This window comes from Poecile atricapillus, chromosome 5, assembly GCF_030490865.1.
Source record: "Poecile atricapillus isolate bPoeAtr1 chromosome 5, bPoeAtr1.hap1, whole genome shotgun sequence".
Lineage (NCBI taxonomy): Eukaryota > Metazoa > Chordata > Aves > Passeriformes > Paridae > Poecile > Poecile atricapillus.
This window is the reverse complement of record NC_081253.1, coordinates 30,191,446-30,217,485: the sequence shown is the minus strand read 5'-3', so window position 1 is coordinate 30,217,485 and position 26,040 is coordinate 30,191,446. Positions and strand designations below refer to the sequence as shown.

The window sequence follows — 26,040 nt, the reverse complement described above, 5'->3', positions numbered from 1 at the left end:
CCCTGGAATTGCTTCTTCAGTGTGGGTGTACTAGTAAACTTTTCCTTGTTCTCCCTGTCTTGGAGAGGCAGCAGCCCTTCCAAGGGTCTTATATTGGCAGAAGTCTTTATGTTGTTGGGCAGGAGGACCATGACAGCAGAAGACTCCAGGAGGAAAGTAAGAGCATATATCAAGGAGAAAAAGAGGAATAGGTTGTGAGGAATAGGTGCTGAGTAACAGAAGTGTTGGTGGGTGTTGTCCTATCAGAAGTGCTTGTTGTGGATTTCTTTATTTTCTAAGTGGAGGCAGCAAGGAAAGACTCCTTTTTCCCTACTATAAGCAGAAACCAGTTTTTGAAAGTCTGTGACCACAGCCTGGTCAACACTGGTACAAGTTTCCTGGGCCCACAAATATGTGTTGTATGTCAGCTCTCTTGCTGTTTGCTTTATGCTTCCTTTTCTGTAATATTCTATAATTTTTATAGCTTGTACACTCTAAAGTGCTACTGGGGGTACTTTGAATTGCAATAAGAGTACAAATATAAAATTACAAATAAGAATAATTAAACTGTAGGCTTTGCCACAATGGAAAAAAAGGAATAGCAACCCATGACATCCTGAAATGTTTTGTCACACCCTGAAAAGTTTCTACTCTTTTATATGCATTTTCTTTATGGAGTCTGTTCTCCTTTTGTCTACAAGTGTGTACTGGTGTTTGAAGATCTTTGAAAAGACTGGGCCTTAAGGTAGCCATCAGTTTTTATGCACAGTGGAGGGTATGCAGTGTTCTGATACTGTGCTTAAATCCTTGCCAGTAACCTCAGAAATGAGGAAACTTCTGGGTGATGAGGTGTTGAATTCTGTATCTTGGGAAAGCACAAGCAAAGAAAGTTACACTTACTCTCCGTGTTTTAATGCCTTTGTGTTAAAAGAGTTTGCAGCACAATTAAGGGTATCCTTTTAGATCAAAGAGGTATCCTTAAAGTCCTTATTGCATAAGGACTCTGTGGATGGCACTGCAGTGAGAAGTCAGCCCTGCTTTTAGGAGAGCTGTTAAAGGGAGTGAGTTGCTATTAATCCTCTCCACTGTTCCTCTATGGAAGCAAATAAACAATTTAAAGTAAAGACACTGATGAAGAGATGAAGTGCCATTTTTTCTGGGTCTCTGGGAACTAGTTCACTGTCCACTTAATAGCTTGGCTAGATCTTCATGTCTGAGGGCTGAGAAAAAAGCTTCTCCTAGCAGAGCTCATGCTTACCTGATGTGAAAGGAGGAATACCTGGCATGTCTAACTTCCAGCAAAAATAGCAGCTTCTCTACCTTTTCATCAAGAGAGTCTTGGAGACAGGGCAGCAGAAAGGTGGTAGAGGTTGAAAGGCAGATTGTTTTTGGGAATAATTAAGCCTACAAGATAAACATGTGGTTGCTTGAGTGTCTGGAGACCCTTGCTAACTTTTATGTGTGTTAAGTCTGTGACTGATGGAGAACTTCAGGTTTATTGTACAGAGTAAGTAGGGAATTCCCTGTGAACCTTTGGAGAAGGAAAAAGACTTGTGGAGGGGGTGAAAATGAATCCCTTTCTCTATGCAGGAATATTCCTGTAGTGATGAGGGAATATTGCTGCCATGATGTACCAGGAATCCTCTGTACAGCCTAGTTTAAACCCTGCTCAGCCAAGATGGGCTCAAATAGGGGAGGGAGCAGAAAAGGGTGCGATGGTCAAGGGGGATGGAAAAGCCACTGGGAGGGAAATAGGCAATACTGGCTATGCATTATTTGGAATGAAGCCCATTGAAATGAACCTACGCCAATACTTCCCTATGAGGAAGAAAACACATTTAAATTTAAAAACAAAACCAACCCCCAGCAGCATTAGCAAAAGCAAAAAGTGGGTTTTAGCTGATCAGGAATAAATTTAGCCTAGAAATAAGGCACACCATAAGAAGCATTTCTCATGGAGAAGACATGAAAATTAAAAATGAAATGAAAAATGAAAATGAAATGAAAAGTGGCTCTCTGGAGCAGTGCAATGTAGTAGTCATGGCTGTAGGATGTGGTGGGTTTGAACAGAACAGATACAGCTACAATTGCCATTGTTCAGCTCACAGGCTGTCAGGCTGCCCGAGTTAAAAGGGCTCTGGAGATTACCTTCAGTGATCAAAGAGTGCAGGGCTTTGTTGAAACAAAGTTCACTCCAGGAGAAACCCTGGAAAATCTTTTGGCAAGCAAGGTTAGAGCTGGACCTCGTTGTGCCTTGTAACAGGTTTCTGGAACATGGGGAGCTTGCATGTATCTCCTGTGAATAGAACTTTTTGCTTCCTAAAAACTGCCAGATGATAGTTCTCACTGAAACACAGCGAGGGGAGACTTAGCCGTGAGTGTGCGCTGAGTTTGCCTGCCGTGGGACCGGCTGTTTTCTGTCTGTGGAAGGGAGTTGCTTTCTAATGATGTTTTAAGAAGGTGTCCCTCTCTAAGTCTGTGAAGTGTTATATTTTATTTGGAAAATCTCTGTTTATTGTGCTAGTTGTTAATGAAAACACCGTCTTGCTGGATTTTAACTTCATGGACATCTGGGCAAGGGTGATTGCCATGTGTTGAAATGCAACTTCATGAACACCTCCCATTGTCTGAAACATCTCTTGATACAGTACACAGGAAGAGCTGGAGATACATCGATTTAGAAATTGATGACTTTTATCCTCTGACTTCAGGTGTCTATCTGAAAATTACTGTTGAGGATGAAAATGACAAAATTGTGGATATAGGTCAACTGCTTGAGACAAATAGAACATGTAATTTATTTAAAGCCTTGTCTTCCCTTAAATAGATTCTTTCTTATCTTAGGGCAAATAATGTTTCCTTTTCCCGCAACACTTGCATCCAAATTCTTTTATTCCCTTCCTTCATTAAAAAATAGCAGTGTCTTGCTGGACAGAAACTGATGTGCAGAATAGACAGTGATGGCAAGTGGTAGGGTAAAACCTTGCACTTCTGTTTTACCTTGGCAGCTACTCCTGGGAGAAATGGGACTAGTCGGGTCTGACTTCCTTCAGGTTTTTCTCTTGTGATGGATTGACTTGCAAAGAAGTAATAATTTCCACTTGAAGCTTTTTCTGCAGCTAGGTAATTTTGCAGAGCAATTTTTCTGCTCTGTGGTACTTAATAAGGGGTTTGTTCTCCTCGCAACCCGTCTCTGATGGAGTGCTTGTGCTCAGATCTCTCCTGCCTGCTTTTGTGTGGAAAATCAGCTGTTCTGTTGTCCTTTACTCTGTCCTTTCAAATAAAATTCAATATTAGACATGTCTGAGAGAGTAGATGCATAGACCAAGAGATGTACAGCTGGCATAATTTGTCCTATTTTCATAAAATACTAGGCTAAAAACATTCCAAACTTTATTTATAAATATTTCAAGGAACCTGACGGTGAGGTTTTCAGGAGGGGAAATTGCAGTGGACTAAAAGAAGAAATTGCAGAAGGACTAGAAGATCTTTGGGGTGGTATTTGGGCAACTTCTTTTCCTCCTGTTTTAAATGGAAAAGGACAGGGAAATTTTTGCTTTACCCAGACTTTTACTGCTTGGAAGACGATGTGAGTGCATGAAAGCTGTGGAAACTGTGAGTGCTGACTGCTTTAGGAGTTAGGGTATGCTCAGTTATTGTGGCTGACTTGATGCTGGGTGGATACAGGCACCAACGCCTCTTCTGGGATCTGGATTTCCTGAAGCTCCTGATTCGGTTTGTGTTCATCTGTGACCGGTTTTAAGCCTGGTTCAGTGACTGTTGTGACGATTTCTGTGGCTGCTTTTCCATCTGCTGTTGGCAGCTGAGTGAAGCTGTGGTGTTACCTGGCCTGTTATTTCGTTTTCTGCATATCTGCAGGGCTTATCACCGACTGCTTAACAGGCAACAAAGCATTTCAGCAGCAGATTAGTGCTCTGGTATTTTAACCCTGTAGTATTAGGACATCTCTTAGTACCTGCCTTACCAGGGATGTACATTAGTGTTCACTCCAGTTGCTTCACCCTGAGCAGTTCTTTTGCCTGGATCAGGGATATGTGGTTCCCGTGCTCACTGCAGGAAAGCAAGGCTTGCTTTCTGCCCGTGTGCTTGTGTGGAATAGAAAGTAAAAATCCTGTTTTAGTCAAAGATCTTGATTACAGCTGATTGCTGGATTGTTCCCAAGGCACTGAAACTTCAGTAGAAAGAAGTGATTTGACTTTGTGAGGACTGATTGATTGCAAAAGTGTTTTGTGGGGATCTGCTACTGAGAGCTCTTTTGAATCCGAGCTCTGGTGTGGTGTGGTGGCAAGCTACTGGTGTGTGACATACAGCAAACACAGAATATCCCCTAATATAAATAAATGTTACCTTGGTTTTCATGCCCCTGTTCTGCAAACGTAACCTTTGTATTGGGCAGGATCCCCCAAAATTGGCAGAAAACCTTAAGCGGCAGCTTGAAAGGTTAAAATAATCAGTTTAAAAGGGCACCCACTGCTTAGTGGAGTTTGGCTATCCAGTAGCAAAAGATTTTAATTTATTTTTTTCTGAAAGAATGAGTGTGTTTTCTATGTGCTCATATCCTGTACTGACAATTTTTTGAAAGTTGTGCTGTCCAAAGAACACTGCCAGTCTGAAATCTAGTCTTTGGTTTAGGGGGTGAAGGCAGGACCTTTGACAACTTTTGGCTTTGCAGTCACATTTTGTTCCTTATTTTGAAAAAGTCTTAAGGAAATCTTAGTAAGGTGTATGTGCCAAAAATGGACCCCCTTTGTTAGTGAATACTTTATCCCTTTCTGTAGATGTGGACCTGGAATGATTATAAAACTCTGTGGCTAGGCAATGACTAAGAAAAGCCTAAATATAAGAAACCGCCATGGATCCTGTTTCTGCTGACCTCAGTGGGAATTTAACCAGAATTTTGGACAGTAAATAGCCTTGGAAATAAAGACCTAGATGCATTGGAAACGCCCAAGGTGTTTTCCCCATTAAACTAATTACAGAAAAAAAAATTAAAAAGGACTCCAGAATAACCATTTACAGAAAAGGCCACTTCACACCTATAATCTTTGAAGCCTCTCAATATAATCCAAGATGTAAAGGAACATTTGCAGGATAAAAATGTAGTAGCAGACATATTTTGACTGTATTTTCACAGCTGCTAAAGAAGAGTGCCTTAGCAACGTTGAAAGACCCAAATGTTTTTCCCAAAACCTGGTGTGACTGTGTGACTGACCCAGATGAGTTAAAGCAAGGCAGAAAGTTGACTTAGGAAATAGATCAACCCCAGAGTGCGATTACTGGTGGCAGTTATTGTGTTGTGGTTGCAAAATAATTATCAGAAGTAATTTGAAGACATGTACTGCTGGGACTGTAAAGGAGGAATAATGGAATAGATATACCCCACGGTCTCGTAGAGCAGGTAATATCCATGCTAATGTTATTCAAACTACTGGGAAAAAAAATAACAGAAAGTAGCCTTAGAGAAATGCAAACACAGCCCCCTCAGGCTGCTGAATTAGTTTTTTTTTTTTTTAAAAGGAAGAGAAGGAGGGCAAAGCTGTATCTTCTGCATACATGGCTCATTTGATTTTGGTTTTGTGGTAAGGTACTGTGCACCTTTTCAGTGATACCAGAGTTGTTCATAGTCTCATCATAATATGAACAGAAGCATGAGAGAGGCATCTCTCTCACTTTAGGGGAGATTACTGCTTAGTGTGGGTTGTAACCAAGCTGATGTAAAAATAAAAAACACCCCACCCCCACACCAAAACAAAAACCCCAGTACCCCTCCAACAAGCCCCAAAGAACTTCAGCAACAACAAAACCTCTCAGTTCTGCATTTATGAGGAACCTGAGTCCTGGTCATGAAGAAAGTTTCATCCACTGTTAAGGTCACGAGGAGATGATGTCCCAGCAAACATTTTGTACATGTCCTAATGCAGTCTAATTATCACACTATCAGTTTTTCTAAGCTGCAGTTAAGTCTTCATTGCTAAACTATTAAAAGATGATATTGCCTCAGTGTTTCAGCTGTTTGTTCAACAACCTTAATTGGCCTGATTCTTTCTTGAAAATTACCCAATCTTTAGATAAATGTGTGGTGTTTGGTAACAGAGGCCAGCGGAACATTTGTTTCTCCTATGGAATTCTCTGGTCAGATCTTCTGTCATCTAAATTGCAGTCACTGGTGCGAAACTGCCCTAATCTGATGTTGCTGAAGGGCTGTTCCCTGTTAGCTGATGCTGAATGCAAACATTCTTGTGGTCCCAATACAAATACACCCCGTAATGCCGCATTTTACTTTTGTAATTCACCAGAGCTGTTTCTTGTTAAGTGCTCAAGGAATCCGGCACACGTGTGTAATGTTCAGTGCCCACGGAAATTTAAGAGATGTTGCACAAGGCTTCAAATAACAGCTCTTGCTTGGTAGGTAAGATGTGAGAAACATTAGCTAACTCAAAAGGTCTGAATGATAAACTTTTTCAGTTTGGAAAATACTGTTTTGTTCAGTAGGACTGCGAGAAAGAAAGGAATCCAGAAGCTATTCAGACACTGGCGAAACCAAAGGGAAAGATGGAGAGTCAGAGGAAGCATTTTAGTTCTCTGAATGCTTTTACTGATGTTGCAATATCTATTAACATTCCAATCCTGCAATCTGTCCATCACATTCCTCAAGTCCATCTTCTTGCAGGACAAAGTGGTGGGCTGCGGCATGGAACTGTTTTCTGCATGTGCCTTTCCACAGGGCATGGATGTGTCAGGGCAACAACTGAGAGCAATCACAGCTGGGAAGGAGGGTGCAGGTGTTCCTGGCAGACCGTGGCCAGGCAGCAGATGGGAGGGGTCTGGAGGGAAAGCAAGGGTTTCCTCTGGATGATCTCAACGTTTTTTCACACATGCTGATGTCGGGAAATGCAGCTCTGAGTGAAAAGGGCATTGTAACAGTTCAGCTGCAGAGTCTGCCTGGGTTTGCCTGGAGAACCAGCGCAGGGTGTTTCCAATGAACTTGCACCTTTGGGGCATCAGTCAGAGGCTGGTGAGACACAAGGTTTGCTGGGCAGCCGGACAGGATGAATTTAAATCCTGCCTCTTGCTAAATTGGTACTTAGGCTTGTCATGAGCAGCAGCAGGAGATGATGGTTGCGGCCCCTCTTGGTTTTGTTTTGTTCAAGTAATGACATTGTATCCCTGGCTGCTTTTTGCAGTGGCCTGTCAATGTCCCCACTCTGTGTGGGCTGATGATTGCTCCTGGACAGAGAAAACTGGGAAGGGGTGCGCAGGCATAATTACAGCCTGACAGGGGCTCAGGATCAGACCTGGCACATGAAATCAGTTTGAACTCCACTACTGAATTACTGATGTTGCACATTCTCCCTGTTAAGACTTATAAAAGAAAAATCTACAGTGGTTGCCGTGAAACCAAAGGCTCGGTGTTTTTTAAATTATTTTTTCTAATTTTTTTTAAATTTTGTTTTTAATTTTTAAATAATCAGAGCTTGAAGCATACATGAGTACATCCGTGTCTGTTTTGATATTAGGGAAATTGTCCTCTCGCTACAATGCCTGGAAAGAAAAAAACAATCCACCTCTGCAGACAGTGATAGTTCCAGAGCACCAAACTCTTTAAGTGTGACCTAAGGACTGCACAGCTGTAGGAAGCTGCTGACAATTGTTGCTGTTCTGCTGTTGGAGGGTGATGTGGAAAACCTTGGACAATTCCGTACCGTGCTGTATGCCAATATCAGGGCATTACTTCATTTCCCCCGTAGAGAATGTGTGCATTTAAATGTGCAAGGCTTTGGGGGTTTTGCCTATTCTCTGCATTCTCTTCTATTTATAGCTGTCATTAACTCTTGTTTCAGAATGGCCAGTGATAGGGTTGCTGTGGCTGTGGGACACTGTGGTTTTTAATTTGCTGTCCTTGTGCCCAAAAGGGGCAAGAGGGTTTTAGATTCAACTGGCCTGGCTGGATGGCAATCCCAGGCACTGCAAGCAATGGATACAACAGTCTGTATTTTAAAAGGCTCTGTGTGGCATGGGAGTTTGTGGATAAAAGCATTTTAAAGACATAGCCTGCCCAGCACTTCTCTTCCCAAGCATGTTGTCCAACATAAAACAGATCAAACTGTGAAGGATTACTGAATAGGCGTTTAATTTTTTTTTTTTTTCTGAGAATTGAAACACGTTGCAAATGTTCTCACTCCATTGAATTAAGGCTTAGATATAAGACCGAAGGGAGGAAGAACAGATTTGACAACTGCCTACAGAAAAAGGAGGTATTTTGAAGTGCTGCTGATCTTTCCTTTAGGGACAAGAGGGTAAATTTAGGAGAAGCCTAAAGTGGTAAATGGGTATGGATGAGACCAGGGAATGTTGAAAGAAGAATCTGATCCTCCTGATTCCTTGGGCACTGGGAGCAGGTTCTGGTCCCATCCTTCTCATAGATCTGGTTCTTGAGAAGCATTCATCTTTTTAAAGGTATATGAATACATCCAAAAGTAGAAGCCACTTGCTTTTATGTACTGCTCTCCAAACTGTGGTGAGCACGCTGTCAGCAGTGCTGATGGGAAATATTAACAGCTGCAAGGCATCTGAGTATATGGCAAATACTTGGACATGGATTTGGATTGAGTTTCTAGGCTTTTTCTGATGTTTAGCCATGTAATGTTGCAAGGGTTTGATTTTTTTTTCCTGTGTAGTGTGCTGATTTTTGACATTTTTTATAAAGCTACTTCTAAAATTAGCATTTGGTATTTTGAAAGTGCTATATATTGATCTTCTACTATATTCTTCTAGTAGATTAATTTCAGTTATTAAGTCCTATTTAATTGATTACTATATGTTTAAACATGGTTGTTTTCTCTTAGCAGTGCTTTTTTCCTCCATTTTTTACCTCAGATAGACAACCAAATTATCCCACAGGCTGGATTTTCCTTTGTTAGCTAAACCAGAGCAGGGATTATGATTGGATTCCACCAAAGCAAAGGCTAACAATGCTGGTATGGCAGAATAATCTTGGATCATATGTAAGTGCAGGAGGTGATCTTTGATGAATTGTTGCAAAGGCTAGGCTATTGAAAATGGCTTTGAGCAACCAGTGTTAAATAATTTGTCTCAGCCTGTTCAATTTTTTCACCAAAACTAGGGTTTCTAGTATTTTCTAACTCACAAGTTAATGAAAAATATTTCAATCATAGAATGCTATAAATTATTGTGGAAAAAAACAAGCTGAAAATTAACCTTTGACCATAAAATTGAACTTTTCCAATATATTGATAAGTCAATATATGTATACAACTTTTTGATCCAGCTTATAAAAGTATAGTGTCTTCCTACCCCTCTTCTGCAAAACATGCCACTTTGGGAATACATGGATGTTTTTGATGGGTTTGGCTGCTCTTGCTCTCAAAATTCCCAAGCAGTGATGTATGAAGTGTGGTAGGTGGTATGTAATTTCACAATGGTAAATGAGGTATTGTACTTAGAACTTAAATTCTAGGTTTAAATTGCCCTTTTTAGAATTTTTGTGTTGCCTTTTTTAATATATTTGGCCACAAACCCATTATTTAATAAGTTCCATACTTTAGAAAGGCTTTATTTTTTCAGCCTTCAAAAATTATTTGACCATTAGTTGATGTATGGGAAGTAATTAGGTCACTGAAACAAGATTGGTAGTTTAAAGAATTTGTCTTAATAGGATGCAGAAGTTGAAGTGATACCTCTGAAAAGATTCTACAAATGTTTAAAATTTTTTTGGTGATTCAGAGAGGTGAACTTTTAAGAATGAAAGTCTCTTTCTCTACAAAAATATTTGTCCAGTGTTTCTGTTTAAAATAAATGCTCTTTTGTTTGTTTAGCAGAGTTGACTCAGCTTTGGTTGGTTACCATAGTTCAGCACTCTTTTTGCATTTCCATGTGAATTTCTAGTAATTCCCAGGCTTGGTTCAGGTTTTGGGGATCTTTTTGTATCGCTTTGTTAGCTGCCTGTGGAGCTGTGCTTCTCTTCGTTGAATTTGGAAAAACATCAAGCCAGACTTAAGTCTTGATCTGAAATCCATCAAACGTCACTCACTGATGAAAAACATCAAATAAATTTTTGTAAAGTAGTGGCTTCAGGCAGAAGGGAGAGGTAAAAGACTTTGCTTGTTTTAAATTAGTCATCTGATGGAGAGGTACCACGGCAAGGTAGCACTGATTACATAAGTAATAGCTGCTCAATGGCATTTTGGGAAACAAGGAAAAGTATTTAGAATTAAAATGTGCAGCAGTGGTAGGCGGGACCAAGGATAGCCTGATAGCATTCTGTAGCTGGGAGGTGGCAGCTGACTGGTGAAGTTGAGCTGTGCTTTGTGTAGCTGTGCAGTAGCTGGTCCTTGGTTTGTGTGGTCAGCAAAGCTGTTCTCTCACCTCTGGTTCCTGGCTCTGTTTGCTGGCTGCCGCTGTGAGTCTGTCCAGTTTTCAGCCTCCTCATGAAAGCTGAAAGCAGTAACTGTGTGCCCAGAGTTCTTGAGGAGCTCAGTAATCTCCAGCGTTTGGATTGGAGGGACAAAAGGCTGGGAGGATCAAATAAGTGCCAAGTTTTAGCCTGACCTTGGCTTCTTTGTCTAAATGACTTCCTTTATCAGACTTGCTTACTTTGTTTTGTTTGATCCTGGTACCCCATTCAAGCCCAGCTTCTGGCTTTTGCCACTTTGGTTATATTGATTCAGTGTCTCCACTTGTCAGCTGGATTGTTGTTGCCCCATGAAAATATTCTCTCAAGCAACAAAATTACAGGTAAATGAAGTAATTTGGTAGCTTCATGTAGCCAATACCAGCACTGTACTGGAATACAGGCACTTCAGAGCCCAGGGTTCGTGAACTAAGATCAAATACTGTGTTTTTTGTCTCTGAGTGGGTTCAACAAGTTGGTTTCCATTTCAGTATTAATGGAGCTGGAAAAATGCAAGTAAAGGTGAAAAAGAAATTCAGATTAGGGTTAGTGACAAATTCAAACCCTAGTTTGGAGATCCTGATGAAGCTTTTGATAAAACACAGACTTGCATGCACTTGAACATTGTGTTGAGTTATCCAAATACTCTGGTTGGGATGCCCACTGGAATCTTCATTCCTGTTTCTAGGAGTTTCATGTATAGTGGACCAGAAGGCATTGTTGACTGTTTTAAGTTAAATTTCAGAATCATGTGGATTACCTGGATAGATGCAATGACTGAGAATGTTCCTCGGAAACACAATTTTAATGTGGTGTTCTTTTAACTTTTATTCCTGAAGTAGTGTTACTAGATAATGCCTGTGAATAATTAGAACAACCTTGGGCTAACCTTTGGTGTTTGTTATAATCTTTTTTATTTTGTTTTCCCCAGGACAAAATGGCCAAAATGGAGGTCAAGACATCGCTTTTAGACGACATGATAGGGGTGGGAGATATGGTTCTCCTAGAGCCACTTAATGAAGATTCCTTCATCAATAACCTGAAGAAGCGCTTTGATCACAATGAGGTTTATGTGAGTATATGATAAGTAATAACATCCTATGGGGAGCTGTGCTGTCATTCTTAAGATATGTGTTTATTTTTAAGGATACACACAGACTCAGTGCCTGAACATTATCTATTGTATTAGGGATGTTTTAAACCTTACTTGTGCTGTAGTCTTTCCTGTACTGCATTCTTTGCATTTGATCTTTCCCATCTGGGATATTTTTCCTTTTTTCTTTTTTCCCCTTGCACGACATGGGGGACCTCTGATTATCATAAAGAACAGTTCCAGAACTGCTGCTGACAGTAACTTTGATGCTCCTGTTGTTAGAGGGCATTGCAGTTATAAATAATTCAGTTACAGGGAAGGCACTTTCAGGATGTTTCTGCTGAAGCAGAAACAATACATGCTTGGAATATGCTAAGGGTAACTTAAATATTGTCTACTATCTTTGATTTGCAAAAAGGTTGTGTTTATTAAAATAGTTGGATTTTAAACTAAATACAATGAGCTTGGATATATGTGGAAGCAATCCAAGTCTTCAGGCATATTAATCTCTGAGTGATGATCAGTAGGAGAGATGTTGTGAACTGGCAGTTGAAACACAGGCAGGGAATGAAGAGGCAAATGGTGATTCCAGTTAAACCTTTCATTTCCTGCTTCATCTCTTTGTTCCACTTTTGCTAAAATGTGCACGGTATTCTATCTGTTATACTGCTTAGGCTGTGTGAATTTAATGGTTTGTAGAGACTTTCCAAGGCTGCTGGCAAGCCTAAATATTTAAGCCAAAGTATATCTATGATCTGCAAGCAATCGTGTCTGCAGCTTACTAAAATCTAATAGGTGTTCTGTACTTAATTATAATTTAGCATTCTATTTTTCATTCTTGCTAAGCATTTGAACCATCATGGTTTCATTAAACAGAAAGGAGAAGGTATGGGAGGATCTGTGCTATTTTTGTTTGCTTCTTCTGTCTCTTAGTTATAGTCCGTGCTTTTGTACCTCTGCTATCCATTGTCTGCCACATCTCAAACAATTTTCTCGTTCATCCATGCCTGCTCCCTTTTCTTGAGACATTATGTTGGTAACACACAGTTGCTCCTAATTGCTATTGTATAATCTCCATCAATTTGCTCCTTCAGGTTGTACTGACGAATTAAACAATAAAATTAGATTAAGAAAAGGCTCTCAGTATCCATGAAAACCTTGTTGAAGATGAAACCTAAACAATGTATATTTGTGGAAACATTTCTTCCTCAATGGTTAAAAAGTTAACTTTTTTTTTTTTTTTTTTTTTTTAAACTTCTGTTATACCTTTGAGAGTTACATTTGCAAATCTTTGTGTCTTAAATTTTCCTCGTTCCTTGAAGATGGGTTCTGTTCCCTATGGATAACCCTTGGATGTTGATAGAGGCAAGTAGATACCAGACTTCTCTTTCTGCTCTTTCATCTTGCTTCTGGTAAATCCTTCGTTTTCAACAACTGCAGTGGCTGCCTCTTCTGGGATTCAGGGTTTTTTTTTCCAGTCTGTGGCTTGTATACTTAACATGTTCCACATAAATTTTAGGGTTAATATTCTATTCCTGATGCCTACAGTAACAGTGGGTGATACTGAACCACCTCATTCCATTTAACTCAAGAAAATATGAAGGAAAAGAAAAAGAAAGAGAGCTGTTTGCCTGAAGATTAAAGGAGGCAGTAGCACCCAGTCCAATCTTTGGGTCATACTTGAAAGTTTAATTTAAAGCATTAAAGATGCAAACCTGTTGTGTGAGGGCACCCTGGACTGTGCAGTTTCTTATGAAGGATTGCTATAAATCTTAAGGGAGTGGATTTCTCAAGGGGGCTTTTTTTTTTTTTTTTTTTCCTTCTGTCAACTACATCTTTCTGCTTAATTCAGACTGGATATTTTTTTCTGGAAAGAAAATGGGATGTTTTAATGGCAAATGTGTGTTTTGTTTTGTAATTGTCTGCTGTTCTGAGCTAGCTGACAATGTGTGTTCAAACAGACAGTTCTTTGAGATGGTGACAGAGAAGTTTGTATTTCGGCAGTTCTGATTCTGCTGCACCTGACACTGATGGGCAATGAAATTGTCTGTATTATGTGCTTTGGTAGGTGATACCAGGTGGCATATTATCCTAGCAATGTAGGATCCTTTGGCTTGTTTTTTTAAGGTCTTACAAGCTCTGTGTGTGAATCCACAGTATGAAGGCCAAATGTTGCAGATCTTTGCAAGTCTTAGAACATTCACTACATACAGTGGTGGAAGAAAAGAGATGTTCATGCCTGTGCCACATGTTGCTACCAAGTATGCAAGTTATTTAGCTTGTGATTTATTTACCAAACCACTTGAGGAATATTGTCTTCTCTCCAGATCAGCTGAGTTTTGCTGTCTTGCAAATTTTCACGCCTCTGTTGCATATTTTAGAAAACTTGTAAAACAGTAACAGTTGGAATAGTGCTCACTGTAACAACCATGTTAATTTTCAAGTACAAACTCTTCTCTACCTTCTCCTTGTTGCCACCACTCATGGCAACTAGACTTTGCATTTCTGGTTTTAGACTCCGATGAGGACAATGGAGCCTCTGTTACACCTGGAAGTAGGGCTTGTTTTACCATGTAAAATCTGTAGTTTGCATCCTGGGGAAACCAAATTGTGCTATTCAAGAGCTGCTGCTGGTGCTTAACCAAGACTGCAGATTTCTGCTGCTCCAACAAGCTACACAGAGAAATTGACCTCTCAGGATCCTTTCAGAGGGCAGTAGGAATGGATTTGTCCTTTAATGGCTCAGCTGTGGGCTTAAGTTCAGCCCTCATGTCAGTGTTCCACTACAGGCATTGCCAGAAATTGTGTCCAAGTTTAAAGAACAAAGTCAAGCTGCAGCAAACCAGGCTTTACCCAACATGGTTTTCTAAACTGTTTCCTGCAGACTGAAGGCTCTGTCTGTGCTGCATATGTTAGTTTTAAAAGGGAGTTGCAGTTGTGTCCTTCAGAAGGGTTTGTTGTGAGGAATGAGACCTGTAACATGGATAGCTTTGAAGAGGCTGTAAGGTTGGCCAGGTGCTGTGTGGTCATGTCAGCCAGTCTTGGTAGGTAAATGCACAAAGGGCACCCAGTGGAGAGGTGGGCATAAGCTCTTCAGTAAAGCCTTTTGTGACAGGGTGAAGAATATTGGTTTTAAGCTCAAAGAGTGTAGATTTAGACTAGATAATAAGCAAGATTATTTTTTTTTATGATGTGGATAGTAAAACATTGTAACAGGCTGTCCAGGGAGATGCCCCATCCCTGGAAACATTCAAGGTCACCATGGAGATGGACTCTGAGCAACCTGATTTAGTTGGAGATGTCACTGCTCATTGCAGAGGGGGTTGGACTACAGACCTTTAAATATTCATTCCAACCCAAACTCTTCTGTGATTCTATGAAATGTGAGAGTCAGATCGAGCCATCAGTGAACAATGCCAAACCTCTTCCCTCCCCACAGCCAAAGATGACAAGATAGTTGGGCTCATTCCACTAGAAGATTTTTTGCCTTTTCTAGTCTCTTTCACAGTTGTTATGTTTAATGTTGGAGATCTCAGTGCCAGCTCCATTTGCCCCTTTGAAACTCTAGATCTACTCCATAAGAGCTCCCTTTACAAAAGCATTTAGATCTGCATCCTCTGATGGTCCTTTTGTATCATCCCAGGCACGTTTGCTGTAAACCCTTCAAAAACATTGGCAAAGTTTCATGCCATGGTGCAAACAGGGCAATGAGTTCCCTCCTAAGAGGAGGGAACAGACTGTGGCTTCATTGACCTGTTGTTCAATTTTACGTGTATTTGGTGGAAAGTTTAATAGACTTGGGTGTTGTGTTACATACTAGAGTGCAAAGCTGGAGGCTGTGCCTATAAAAATAAGCATGAAGGCTGGTGGAGCTGGAGTTAGGCCAAATATTCTACTAAAGACCATCAGATTCTGCAGTAATCTCATGCTGAGTGGCTTTGTGCAGGGGGAAGGGTTTGTTGGGTAACACGCATGTGTTAATTGGAAATGGGAATCTTAGAGTTTAGTCATGTCTGGAAATGTCTGAGGTATGTCTGACCAAGAAAAATCTCATTAGAAAGCTGTAATTGTTTATTATATTGTTTTTGCAACTCTTAAACTTTACATTGATAAAATTTGCATTGGTGTTCCACAAAAGTTCTTTTCTGTAACTGTTGGTAACAAAAGCCCGTGGGAGTCCTTCGTTAACTTTACGAAGTAAAATGTGGCTCATGGGCATGCATTAGCACATAGGAAAGAATCCCACAATGTTGATTATTTGAAGGTTTCAGGGAGCAGTTTGTGTGGTTAAAATGTGTGACCTGCAGACCGCATGGAAAACTTTAAATACATTCATAAAGTTCAGTTTGTGTGTGATTGATGGATTTTTGACTTGTTCTGTTGAACTCCCTCTCTTAAGTTTTTTATTTTTTTTTAAGTTAGCTGAAATATGCTCACCCAATCCAGTTCAGCAATTACTTTTCCTTTGCTGTTTGGGATGCTGACAAATGTGAGGGGGCATATGCATTTATGGTGACTCATGAATGGTAGAGATTTTGGATAAAATATAGTATTTGTATTGGTCTGAACTTATTTTTATGTTGTTGGATTTGTTGGTTTGTGAGATATGTGTAAGTGTCAAGGGAGGTGTGAGTAGTCTGGAGAGGGGTGGAGCTGTGTAGGCTCACAGGAGTCAGACTTTAGAGGTCAGATATGGCTTTATTCTGCTGCCCTGCACATTTTTCCCCACAGTTATGTTGTTTCTTGAAGTCTTCCCAAATTTGCAGAGGTCAACATTTTGTTCCTTACAAGAAAATGTTTGTTTGCTTTTTGTTCTTACAACAAAACAGAATCATTCTCTGATGTCAGCGTTAAATTTGTATTTTCTGGTGCGTGGAGTTTGTGGGCTGCTTTGGGCAGCAGCAGTCTTATGTTACTGAACATTTGTTGTTTTATCACTGAAACATTAAATATTTGGCATTCCAGGGTAATAACTCTGTTTTATCTGTTTGAGGTACCATCCTTGTGGCTGCCTTCTGCTGGCATGGCTGTTGTGGTGTGCTTTTTTCATAGACTGACCTGTTTCCTCTTGATCTCGATTGTTTTAATATGCTTTAATATTTTAGGGTTAGAATTTTTTTTTTTAACCTGCCTTTACTCCACTCTGTGTCTGTCTATACTATTGATTCATCCCATTTGCAGCTATCTTAGATTGTTTAGTTCTTCACTGAATTGCTGTCAAACACAGTGGCTTTGTTCCTGCTGTACTTGTACCTGGTATTCCAGATGCTACATTTGCAAGAACAGGGTAGGGAATTGAATTATGTGAATGAGACCAATTGTCCTGGTCTGCATCAGCCTTGTGTGACCATCCTGTTGATGCTGTGAAGAAGAGACACTTTTGGTATTAGGAAACACAAATGCAGCTTACTGGGAAGTTCTGTGTCGTAGTAGTAGCTGAGTGACTGTTGAAGTTCAATTTTATTCTCAGTTTCATTACCTCCTGATGCCAGCATGATCATGTTCACCTTCAAAATGTTGTTGTTGGGGCCAGGTGGGGTCCTTTGTTGGGTTTTGACAAGGGTTGCTGTCCCCTGTGGATTTTGGGTACATCGTAGCTGAGTGTGTGCTGGCTGCTAGCAGAACTGTGCTTTGCGGGAGTCTTTCCTCCTGCCACATCTGACCCTGCTCTCTTGTACTTTCATGTGTTTACTTGTGTTTATCCAGCAAGTCCAGCCTGGGCTGCTGACTTTCCTCTGGGAGTTTGAGGAGTGGCAGGTGTGGTGGCTGACCAGCTTCTTAAAAGCACGAGGGTTTGAGAGCTGGATCAGAGCAACCATCCATCTGCCTGTGATGGGAGCCCAGGGGACCTGAGTTTCCTCCCATCTCCTTCTCTTCCTCCCTTGGGGAATGCCTGTGTCAATTTGAGCAATTTTCCCATCAGTGCCTCAACAGTTTTGCCCTTTGAGGGAAGCTACTGAGTTGTAGTAATAATATTGTTGCAGCTGCCGCAGGCTAGGACCTTGAAGCCTGCTGCTTCTTCAGATGTGAAGAAAGGCTTGTGTGCCCAAGGCACATCTTTTGCTGTGATAGCTTGTGGCCTAAGAAGTATTCTGCCTCCCTGCAAATCTTGCTTTGCTTTGTTATCTAGATAAAAATCCTGTGGGTCCTCTGGCCCTCCACATCAGCCTGCTCCGGCAAAACAAACTGTATAACTTGCCCAGAGTCAGGAGTAAAGATTTTCACAGCAGGTTGGCTGCTTTCTACCTTGAAGTGCTTTGTGGGAGGAGAGTTATTTATCTCAAGGCAATGCTTTGTTTCCTTTCCTTTTTGTACAGCTCCCACGATTCTGAGCCTCGTGTTTGAGGCACTGTTTGTAGGGCTCCATGCAGTATTTGCATAAAGGAGTAACAAAACAGTAATAAGGATCAGAGAAAACTGAATGCATTTGGTGGGCTGTGTGTGGGGGTCTCCTCCCCTACACACTTTTTTTTTTTTGCCTCTGATGTGATACTTTGAAACAAGAGGGGAGAAAGTGTAGGAAATGCCTCCAGTTGTAGTGTTAGCTTTGCCTCAAAATACTGTGTATTTCTTCACTAAGGTGATGATGACATTTGGGGCATTTATTGATGGTTTCTGTGCATGTTATATGAAACCAAAACACTAAAGGAAGATTAATGGAAGATTGACGAATGAAAAGTAGAAGCAAGAGTGTCCAAAGGCTGTAAAAACAGGGCTTTCACCCTGAAGAGCATAGGTTAGCCTTGGCTGCAACATGGCAGAAGGTTCCCCTTCTCTCCCCCCACATTTCACTCATACAGAAATAATGGAACATTTTGGAATAAATGCTCTCGCCAGTGTTTTCACCAGTGGTTTCTTGGCACAGACATATCCAATCTACAGCTACTGTTTGCTTGTGAAAAGAAGTCTTTCTCTTTTGAAAGGTGGGCAAGCACTGATGTTCGGCGGTGTTTAAACACAGTCTTGAAAATTCCTCATGCCACCTTCGGGTCGATTTCTTCATTGCTTATTTTCAGGTTTTGCCAATATTTGTATCCTGTGTAGGAACTCTTTTTGTTTGTATAAATCATCCCAATGTAGCCAGAGAGGAGACCAGCAGAGAGGATTAGTCTGCTTCATTAATAGCAACACTTGAGTCCATCATAATGATATTGAAGTAAGCAGCAATGTTCCCTGAGCAGGGCAGAGATTTCTGTGCCCTCAAGAAGCTCAGAAGAGAAACTTGATAATCTGTGCTCATGCATCCACTTCACGTACTCGCTCCGACTTGCAGTGTGGGTGTCTTTCCCTGGCAAATAATCTGCTCTTACTTCAGGGCTTGGATCTCAAACAGGCTGCAGTGTGGTTAAGGGCTTGGTCCTGGCCAGTGTGGGCTACCCACAGCTTGTCCAGGCTGCTGCTGCTTGCACGGTGGCTTGCAGGATCAAGCCCATATTGAAGAATATTTTAGTAGCGTGGTTATTCTCTTTGACTTAGGTTGCCTGTGTTGTGATTGTTTGCTCTGGGATACAGATATAGGCTTCTGCCTTTGTGTGACCTCTTTGAGCTTTCTTTCTTGAGTCATTATATCAGCCATTAATGTACTTTGTACAGGACTATTGTTTTGTCTCCTCAGTTTCTTATTTTCCTTGATAGTTTTTCCCTTCTCATCACTTCAGGACCTCATCCATTGCTCTTCTGGGTAGTTTTTTTTTTACAGCCTTTACTGTCCTGTCCAGGTTTTACAGGGCTGCCTGTCCTGGTTAATAAATGCATTGAGCACATAGAGTAGCTTACCAGGATTGGGGTTTTTTCTCTTACAACATACAGACTTTGTCCACTATACTTCTGGGACTAAAGTGCTGTTTCTGGGAAGGTGGGCTTGAGCAAGAGGAGAATAATCTGTTTGTTCAGAAATCCAGTGATATATTTCTCTGCTCAAGCTCCCAGCTCACTGAAGCACAAGCAGTGTTAGCTCAGCATTGCCCCAGCCTGAAGTGAAGCTGCTCCTCTTGGATCACAGGTAGAGTTTATTTTGTATGTGCCGCTGTGAAGCGGTGCTGGCAAACCCTGGAGTGTTACAGGATGAAATCCATGTCTGTTTGTTTGTTTGTCTTTTTCAAGTACCCAGCCCATCCCTCTCCACCAAGCAATGCAAACACCTCCATTGCCATGCACAGGAATACAGTAAATCAAAGCCCAGAAACATCAATGGGCTCAGGTGGTTTTGCTTTTAGTGTTGATGTTGCTCTTTTCCTTACTCTTTTCAAACATAGTCTCTTGCAACTTTGTGTTTCCAACCTGAAAAAACACAATGAACCAGAAGCACAGTGCATTTAACTATTTTGTTGTGGCCAACCACAGTGTAAAACAAATTTGATCTCACAACATGATTGTTCAAGTAATAGGTGATATTTTAATACAGTACTGATCTGGATGGTAAAATGGGACCTTTCATTATAAAGTTGTAGTTTTAAATTTGCTGGGCTTTGTTTGAGATTGAGACAGCACAATAAACTTAGGACGTGTAAGTACAGGCTTCCTCTGCCATCTCCTTGGCCTCAGCTGTTCTGAACATGCAGCAGCACATGTGCTTATGAGTTGGCAAGATCCAGAACTGCAGCAGGTCAGGCAAATACAAAGGAAAATGAGTATTATATTAGAAATATAATTTTCATGTATCACATTAAAAAAACCCCACAAAACCAAAACACAGCCATGTTTATCACAATAAAAACAGTGCTGGGCAAGTCTTGGTTTTGGATTAATTTTAATAAAACCTAGTCACATTTTTCTTTGATCCTTCTTTATTGTCTCCTATTTCAATAAATTGTTTTGGTAGCATGATCTGAAACTCTTCAAAGTTGTATGAACCAAATGATTATCTGAGCATAGCCTTTACTAAAGGAATGTGCATTATATACACCTGGAGTATTAAAACTGGCCTGCATAAATGGAAGAATCCAAACTAGCAACCTTATTTTACTAGAATTTGTTTTCTATTTCTGTGCTCCAAAGTTTAACAAATTAAATAAATAGAGAGAAACCTTGTTGCCTCCTCTGAATTTAGTGCACTTGCCAGGAAACATTTTACAGCAGGACTGATCTGTGTGCAGCAGCAATTTCTCTGGGCTGTTACAGGCTACAAGAAGTAAGAAGCAGTGGGTTTGTTTTTTAGCAGAGCTGACAAAAGGGATGTAGGGTACAATTCCAAAAGGCTTGCAACAAATCCATGTAGGTGTTTAATGATTTTAACCTCTGCAGAGGGTTGCTTTGCAGAGATTGCTGCAGATCCAGAAAAGCTTTTAAGGATACGGAGTGGGTTTTTACGATAGCCCCAGCTGTACAACTTCTGTGCTGCAGCCTCAACTGGTGTCAGTAGTGTTCGCTGGCTTCTGCAGATGCAATCTCCTCTCTTCTGGCCCTTGGGGCATTGCAAGTCTACCCTTGACAGGAGGAAAAAATAGCTTTATTAACATACTGTATCCCAGGGAGTGAAATATTCTCCCATAAGTTGTACTAGCGCTCTTCTGAAGGATCCCCTTCTTGTGTTGGCCTGCATTGCCTCTATCCTGTCTATCAGATGTCACTGCTTGTGCAGATTTCACTGCCTGGCTGCAGAGGTGTCTGGGGGCCTTTCACTGGGCTCACTGTAATGTTTCTGCAGCCTCCCAGCTGGAAATGTCCAGTTTATAGCAATAACTTTCCCTTGCCCTTGACTGGGAAGAGGCTGCTGCCTGTACATTCCTCACAAGCAGCAAGAGCCTTGTTACCATCTTGCTATTTGAGGCTTTTTCTTAAGCCAATCTGCTTGGGTGAGAAAGGCTCAGAAGGCCTTGCCTGGTGCCTGTAAACTTGAAGATGCACTAATATCTTGCCCCAAGTGCTTACATTGCCTTCCAGTCATAGGGGGAGAAAGTGGAGCATCAAAGAGTCTTGGTCATTGCATGGGGACCAGTATTTAGAAGTGATGTGTAACAAACATTAACAGCTTTTCCAGCTGAAATGGAATTCGGAATTTTCTTCCTGCTTAAGGTGTTAACTCCTTATCTGAACAGGAATGAGTTATATGTGTTGTTTTGGTGGAGAATGCAGAATGTGTTGTCATTTAAGCTGACAGAAATTTGAATGCTGTGTTCTGAAGCTGATGTTTTAGCTCCTTGCAGTGTTGCCACATGAGAGATGCACAGAGAAACTGAATTTTTCACACAGAATTTGCCTTTGTGAGTAACAATAAAGTAAAGTTGGGAGGAAGGAGTATTATCAAGAGTCAGCAAAACTTGAGGAGACAGCAGATCTCATCCTAACTTGCATAATGAGACCACGTCAAACCAAGAAAGAAATCAAATCTCCTGACTTGTATTCTGTGCATCCATCATCACCAGGCCACTCTTCTTTCAGTTTTGTCCTTAAGCAGGGAAATTCAAGAACCTCTTTTGTCCCTGGGGTGCTGTGGTATGGTCTCCCACTACTCTTGGGCGTTCTGCTTTCAGCACTGGAATGTTTCTGTGCTTGTCGCTCGCTCAAGGATTTAAGCCATTTATTTTGTTTGTTTATAATAGAGTTCTGGTGGGAAGACAGATGTTATGTGGGAAAGCTATTTTCCGGATCTGTTTATCCCTGTTATGTGGAATCTCACAGACCACCAGTAGCAACTAGCTATTAGGCATCAGCTTTGAGAGATTGGCATTTTCAGAAGAGGAAATGTATTAGTTCTTATAAGCAGCTTTGCAACAAACCAAATGACTTCTTGGCACACTTTGGCTTGGTGTTTAAAATGGATTGGAGTATGTCTTTGTTTCAATACAGCCATTTGACCTTTTGAAATATTAGTATTTTAGGAAATGGCTCGTATTTGTTCGTAACTGGCAGTAAAGAGCTGACTTGAATTCTTAAAATATGTTGTCTAAGCAGCACTTAGCTATGAAGACATGGTTCTAAATAAATCTCATTTAAATGCCTCTTCAAAATTAAAAATCAAGGTTTTCACTTTCAGCCATCTTTCTTTGTCTTGATGTCCCAGGGTACTTCAAGGAGCTTGGCAATTAAATTGTATGCTATTATGGCAGCAGAATAGGGACAAGTCTTTGTGTTCCAAAGAATTCATGTTTCAAAAGATAATGTTCAAGATTTGGCCTTCATCTCTCTTCTGCTTGATACTTTGCAACACTGGTTTCACAACAGGCTGAGCTCACAAATTCCTAAGACTTAGGAGGAAACAATTTATTTATTAATGTTTTATCAGAGAAGAGTCCTAATTGGGGTATCTGTGCACTTGGGAAGACCAGAAAGCTTCTTACTCTTGGGCATTTGTTACTCTTGCCAGGAATCTGTAGACTTCCAAATTGCCAAGGCCGTATGTGTTGAGAGAGAGCAAAGTAAACACTGTAGAAAGGCAATTTTAGCATTTCCATCTTGTTCAGCCAAAGAGATTAGACATAGCTGGAAAATTATTTCCTCCATAGAGGGAGGATGACCACAAAACTGGAACAATTTTTTTTCTTTATTTGAAGAACATTTTCATAAGCACACACTGCGGAGTGTGCTTGACAGAAGCAAAACTCTTAATTATTTGGTTGTTTCTGAGCTATCCCATGAGTAGGAAACACTACAAGGATGAGCTGCAAGAGTCTCTGGGGGCCTCATGGCCACTTGTTTTAGCACTGCAGTCTGTCTTATTCCATTCAGTTTGGGACAGAAAATGCCATGTGAATTCACAGTTTGCCTGTGCATATGTGTGCAATGGAAAATAGGAAATATTCCTCTCCTTGTTTTCTGCTCAGGACCAGATTTAGTAGCATTTAACAGGAAATTGCTTTGGGTATGGAAGTTAGATCTGGAAGGGTTGCAACAATTAATATTTTTCATTTTTTATTGCAGCCATGGCTGTAATTTGGCTCTACTGAATCTGCTGATCAGTAGTTTGGGCTCCTCATGCTGATCTTGCCACTTAAAAGTGCAGAATACAGTATTTTCTCTAAGAAATGTCATGGGGAAAAATCCAAATAGTGACTGTCAGGTGCTGAGATACCACTGCACAGAAGCCCTTTAGAATCATAGCACATTTGAAAAACAATTGTTTTGTTTTTCATTTCATCTGTAGTTATTGCAAATATAATCCAATGGGAACCTGTGGCTTTTGTGTAGAGCACATACATCTCCCAGGGAGCACTGGTTACTGGAAAACCATGTTTCATCAGGTGTTATTTATTTGTTTCACAGTTGTGGAAAGAGATACCAAACACTTGGGGTTTTATTAATCTTTGGTCAGTATCTGCAGGCAGGATGGAATGGAGTTTTGCCATTTTTTACCACTCAGTGTATTTGATTGGAGCTGGAGGGAGGCACAGAAAGCTGTGGGATATCTGACAGTAGGCTTAAGGATTCAAGGTAACTGTGTCATGAGCAGACATGGGAGTCATGGTGTACAGAACTGGTCTTCCTTCAGGCCAGCAGTGCATGGGATCTAACAGAGTGAAACAACACATTTTTCCCTTTGCTTTCCAAGGGTGGTGGTGAGTACACTTAGAAACTGGAAATAAAAATTGCACTTCCTAACTGCTGAGGAACCGTGGCAGGACTTTGGCTTGAGCCCTGACAGTAAATCTCTCCTTTGACAGAAACGTGTCCGAGGCTGTTCCCCTTCAGGTTTCTTCTGTGCCTGAGGCTTTGACAAGGTGACATAAAGTTCCTCCTTGGGAAGAAGGGCCCAGTCTGATGCCAGCCTTGCCTTATGGGGTTTGGTGTGAGTGCCCAAGGGCTGCAGCAGAGCTCCTGTGACATTTGCCATGCAGATGGAGTCAGTTCTTCGTGAACATCTGTGTCCTTTTGCCTTTCCCTCCCCCAACTGAATTAGTCACAGAAATATAGTACTTTTAGAAAATGTTCATAAGAGGCTTTCAGTTATGCAGTAGCAGCTCCTTGGTACCCAACAGAAAGAATATCTAAAAGGTGCTTCAGAATTTAAAATCATATTTATTCATTGCTACAATTAGGCCCTTTTTGTTGTTGTTGTTTGTTTGTTTTCATGAAAGTATTAAATAGGCAAATAATATATAAGCAGCAAAAGTATGTTAAAAAGAAAAACCTGCAATAATTTTCTGTTTTCCTTCAACAGACGTACATTGGCAGCGTGGTGATATCAATAAACCCCTACAGATCTCTACCCATTTATAATCCAGAGAAAGTGGAAGAATACAGAAACCGAAACTTTTATGAACTCAGTCCTCACATGTAAGTACAGCAAAGAAATTTCAGTTTTCATTCTGTCCGGGAACAGATGGTACCAGCTGTCTCTCTCCTCAAAAGATCTGTTGATTAAAGCAACCAAAATGAAAATCACACCACCACTCCCCCAAAATGAATTTTTATTAGCTCAGCCATATTTTAAAGTGAAGTTAAAATGAGTTACTCTTTTTCTTTCATGCACTTAGGCTCTGGTATGTGCATTTCAGAACATTTCCCACCCCTCTAACTGTTAGCAGTAGCCAGCATTACAGCGCTGTAAAGTAAGCAATCTGTTTTCAAGGAAATCTGTTTCTTTCAAAGTCCAGACTGCTTCCTAGAAGCCTTGAGGTGTTAAATATATTTGAATCATATAGTGTTACTTTTGATATCTGAAACTCTTTATTTATCTTTGTGCAACACAGAAAAAAACACCAAAACCCCTCTCATGATGAATGCAGAAACATGTTGGATATGTCTGAATGGTAACTGTAGGAAAATTAAAGCTTGGTCTTCTCTGTGCTGAGTGGAAATAAACCCATTCATAAAGAAAACCCAGAGCACCATAAATGCATAATGCAAACTTTAAGACTAAAATAGGATGAATAATAGGACAAGGTGCTGTTTGCAGGTGTGGGTAGTGTGGCTGAGAGTAAGGTACGAGGTCTTCAAGGTCAGCATGTTGCAGTAATCATTTTATCTTTAGTAGGGGTTAGGCTGAAGCCAGCTGTTCCTCCCCTCAGTGTGACACTGGGAAGGAGAAGTGTTTCCAGCTGGTCGTGAGGTTGCACCTGACTCTTCAGCCACAAATTCAGGAGGCTGACTTGAGTAATCAGTGGCTGGATAAGTGTCTAAACAGGGCCATACATTTATGCATCGTCCTTCAGTGTTAACTTTTAGGTTAAATGAAAATTGTGTGTAGAAAGTGTTCTGGAAGTTATTTGGTTCTGATTAATTTTTTGCCTTAACACTTCATCTGTCATTCTCCCAGATGCATAGTCTGAAATGCAATCAGACCAATAATCAGATCAAATAAGCTTCTGGTAATTCTTGGACCTCTTGGTTCTGAACTCTGGCTAAATTCAAGTTTTCTTTCTTGACAGTTTTGTTTAGCAAGCCCAATAACTTGCTAAATTGACACAGTTCCTTGCTAAAAGAACTTTCTGCTCTGCTAATTTTGTTCAACTGCATAAAATTTGCTGTCAAATGATGGAGTATTTCAAAAATTAAACTTGTAAGTTAAAGTTTGTCTGACATTCTGGAAGTCAGTATGTGTACTTGCTTACACCTTGAATCAAGTACGTAGTAATATATTGATCTCCACATTTTTCTG

The 26,040-nt window shown here is 40.6% G+C and overlaps 1 protein-coding gene across 3 annotated transcripts in view; it reads left to right on the top strand.

Moving 5' to 3' along the window:
* Nucleotides 1-26,040, top strand: part of MYO1B (myosin IB) — a 105,613-nt gene that overhangs the window by 4,415 nt on the left and 75,158 nt on the right. For all 3 annotated transcript variants that reach the window (XM_058839791.1, XM_058839792.1, XM_058839790.1), the window contains exons 2-3: nucleotides 11,343-11,483; nucleotides 24,601-24,716. In XM_058839791.1, coding sequence (XP_058695774.1) covers nucleotides 11,349-11,483; nucleotides 24,601-24,716 — 251 coding nt within the window. In that variant the 5' untranslated portion in view covers nucleotides 11,343-11,348. The remainder of the gene's footprint in view (nucleotides 1-11,342; nucleotides 11,484-24,600; nucleotides 24,717-26,040) is intronic.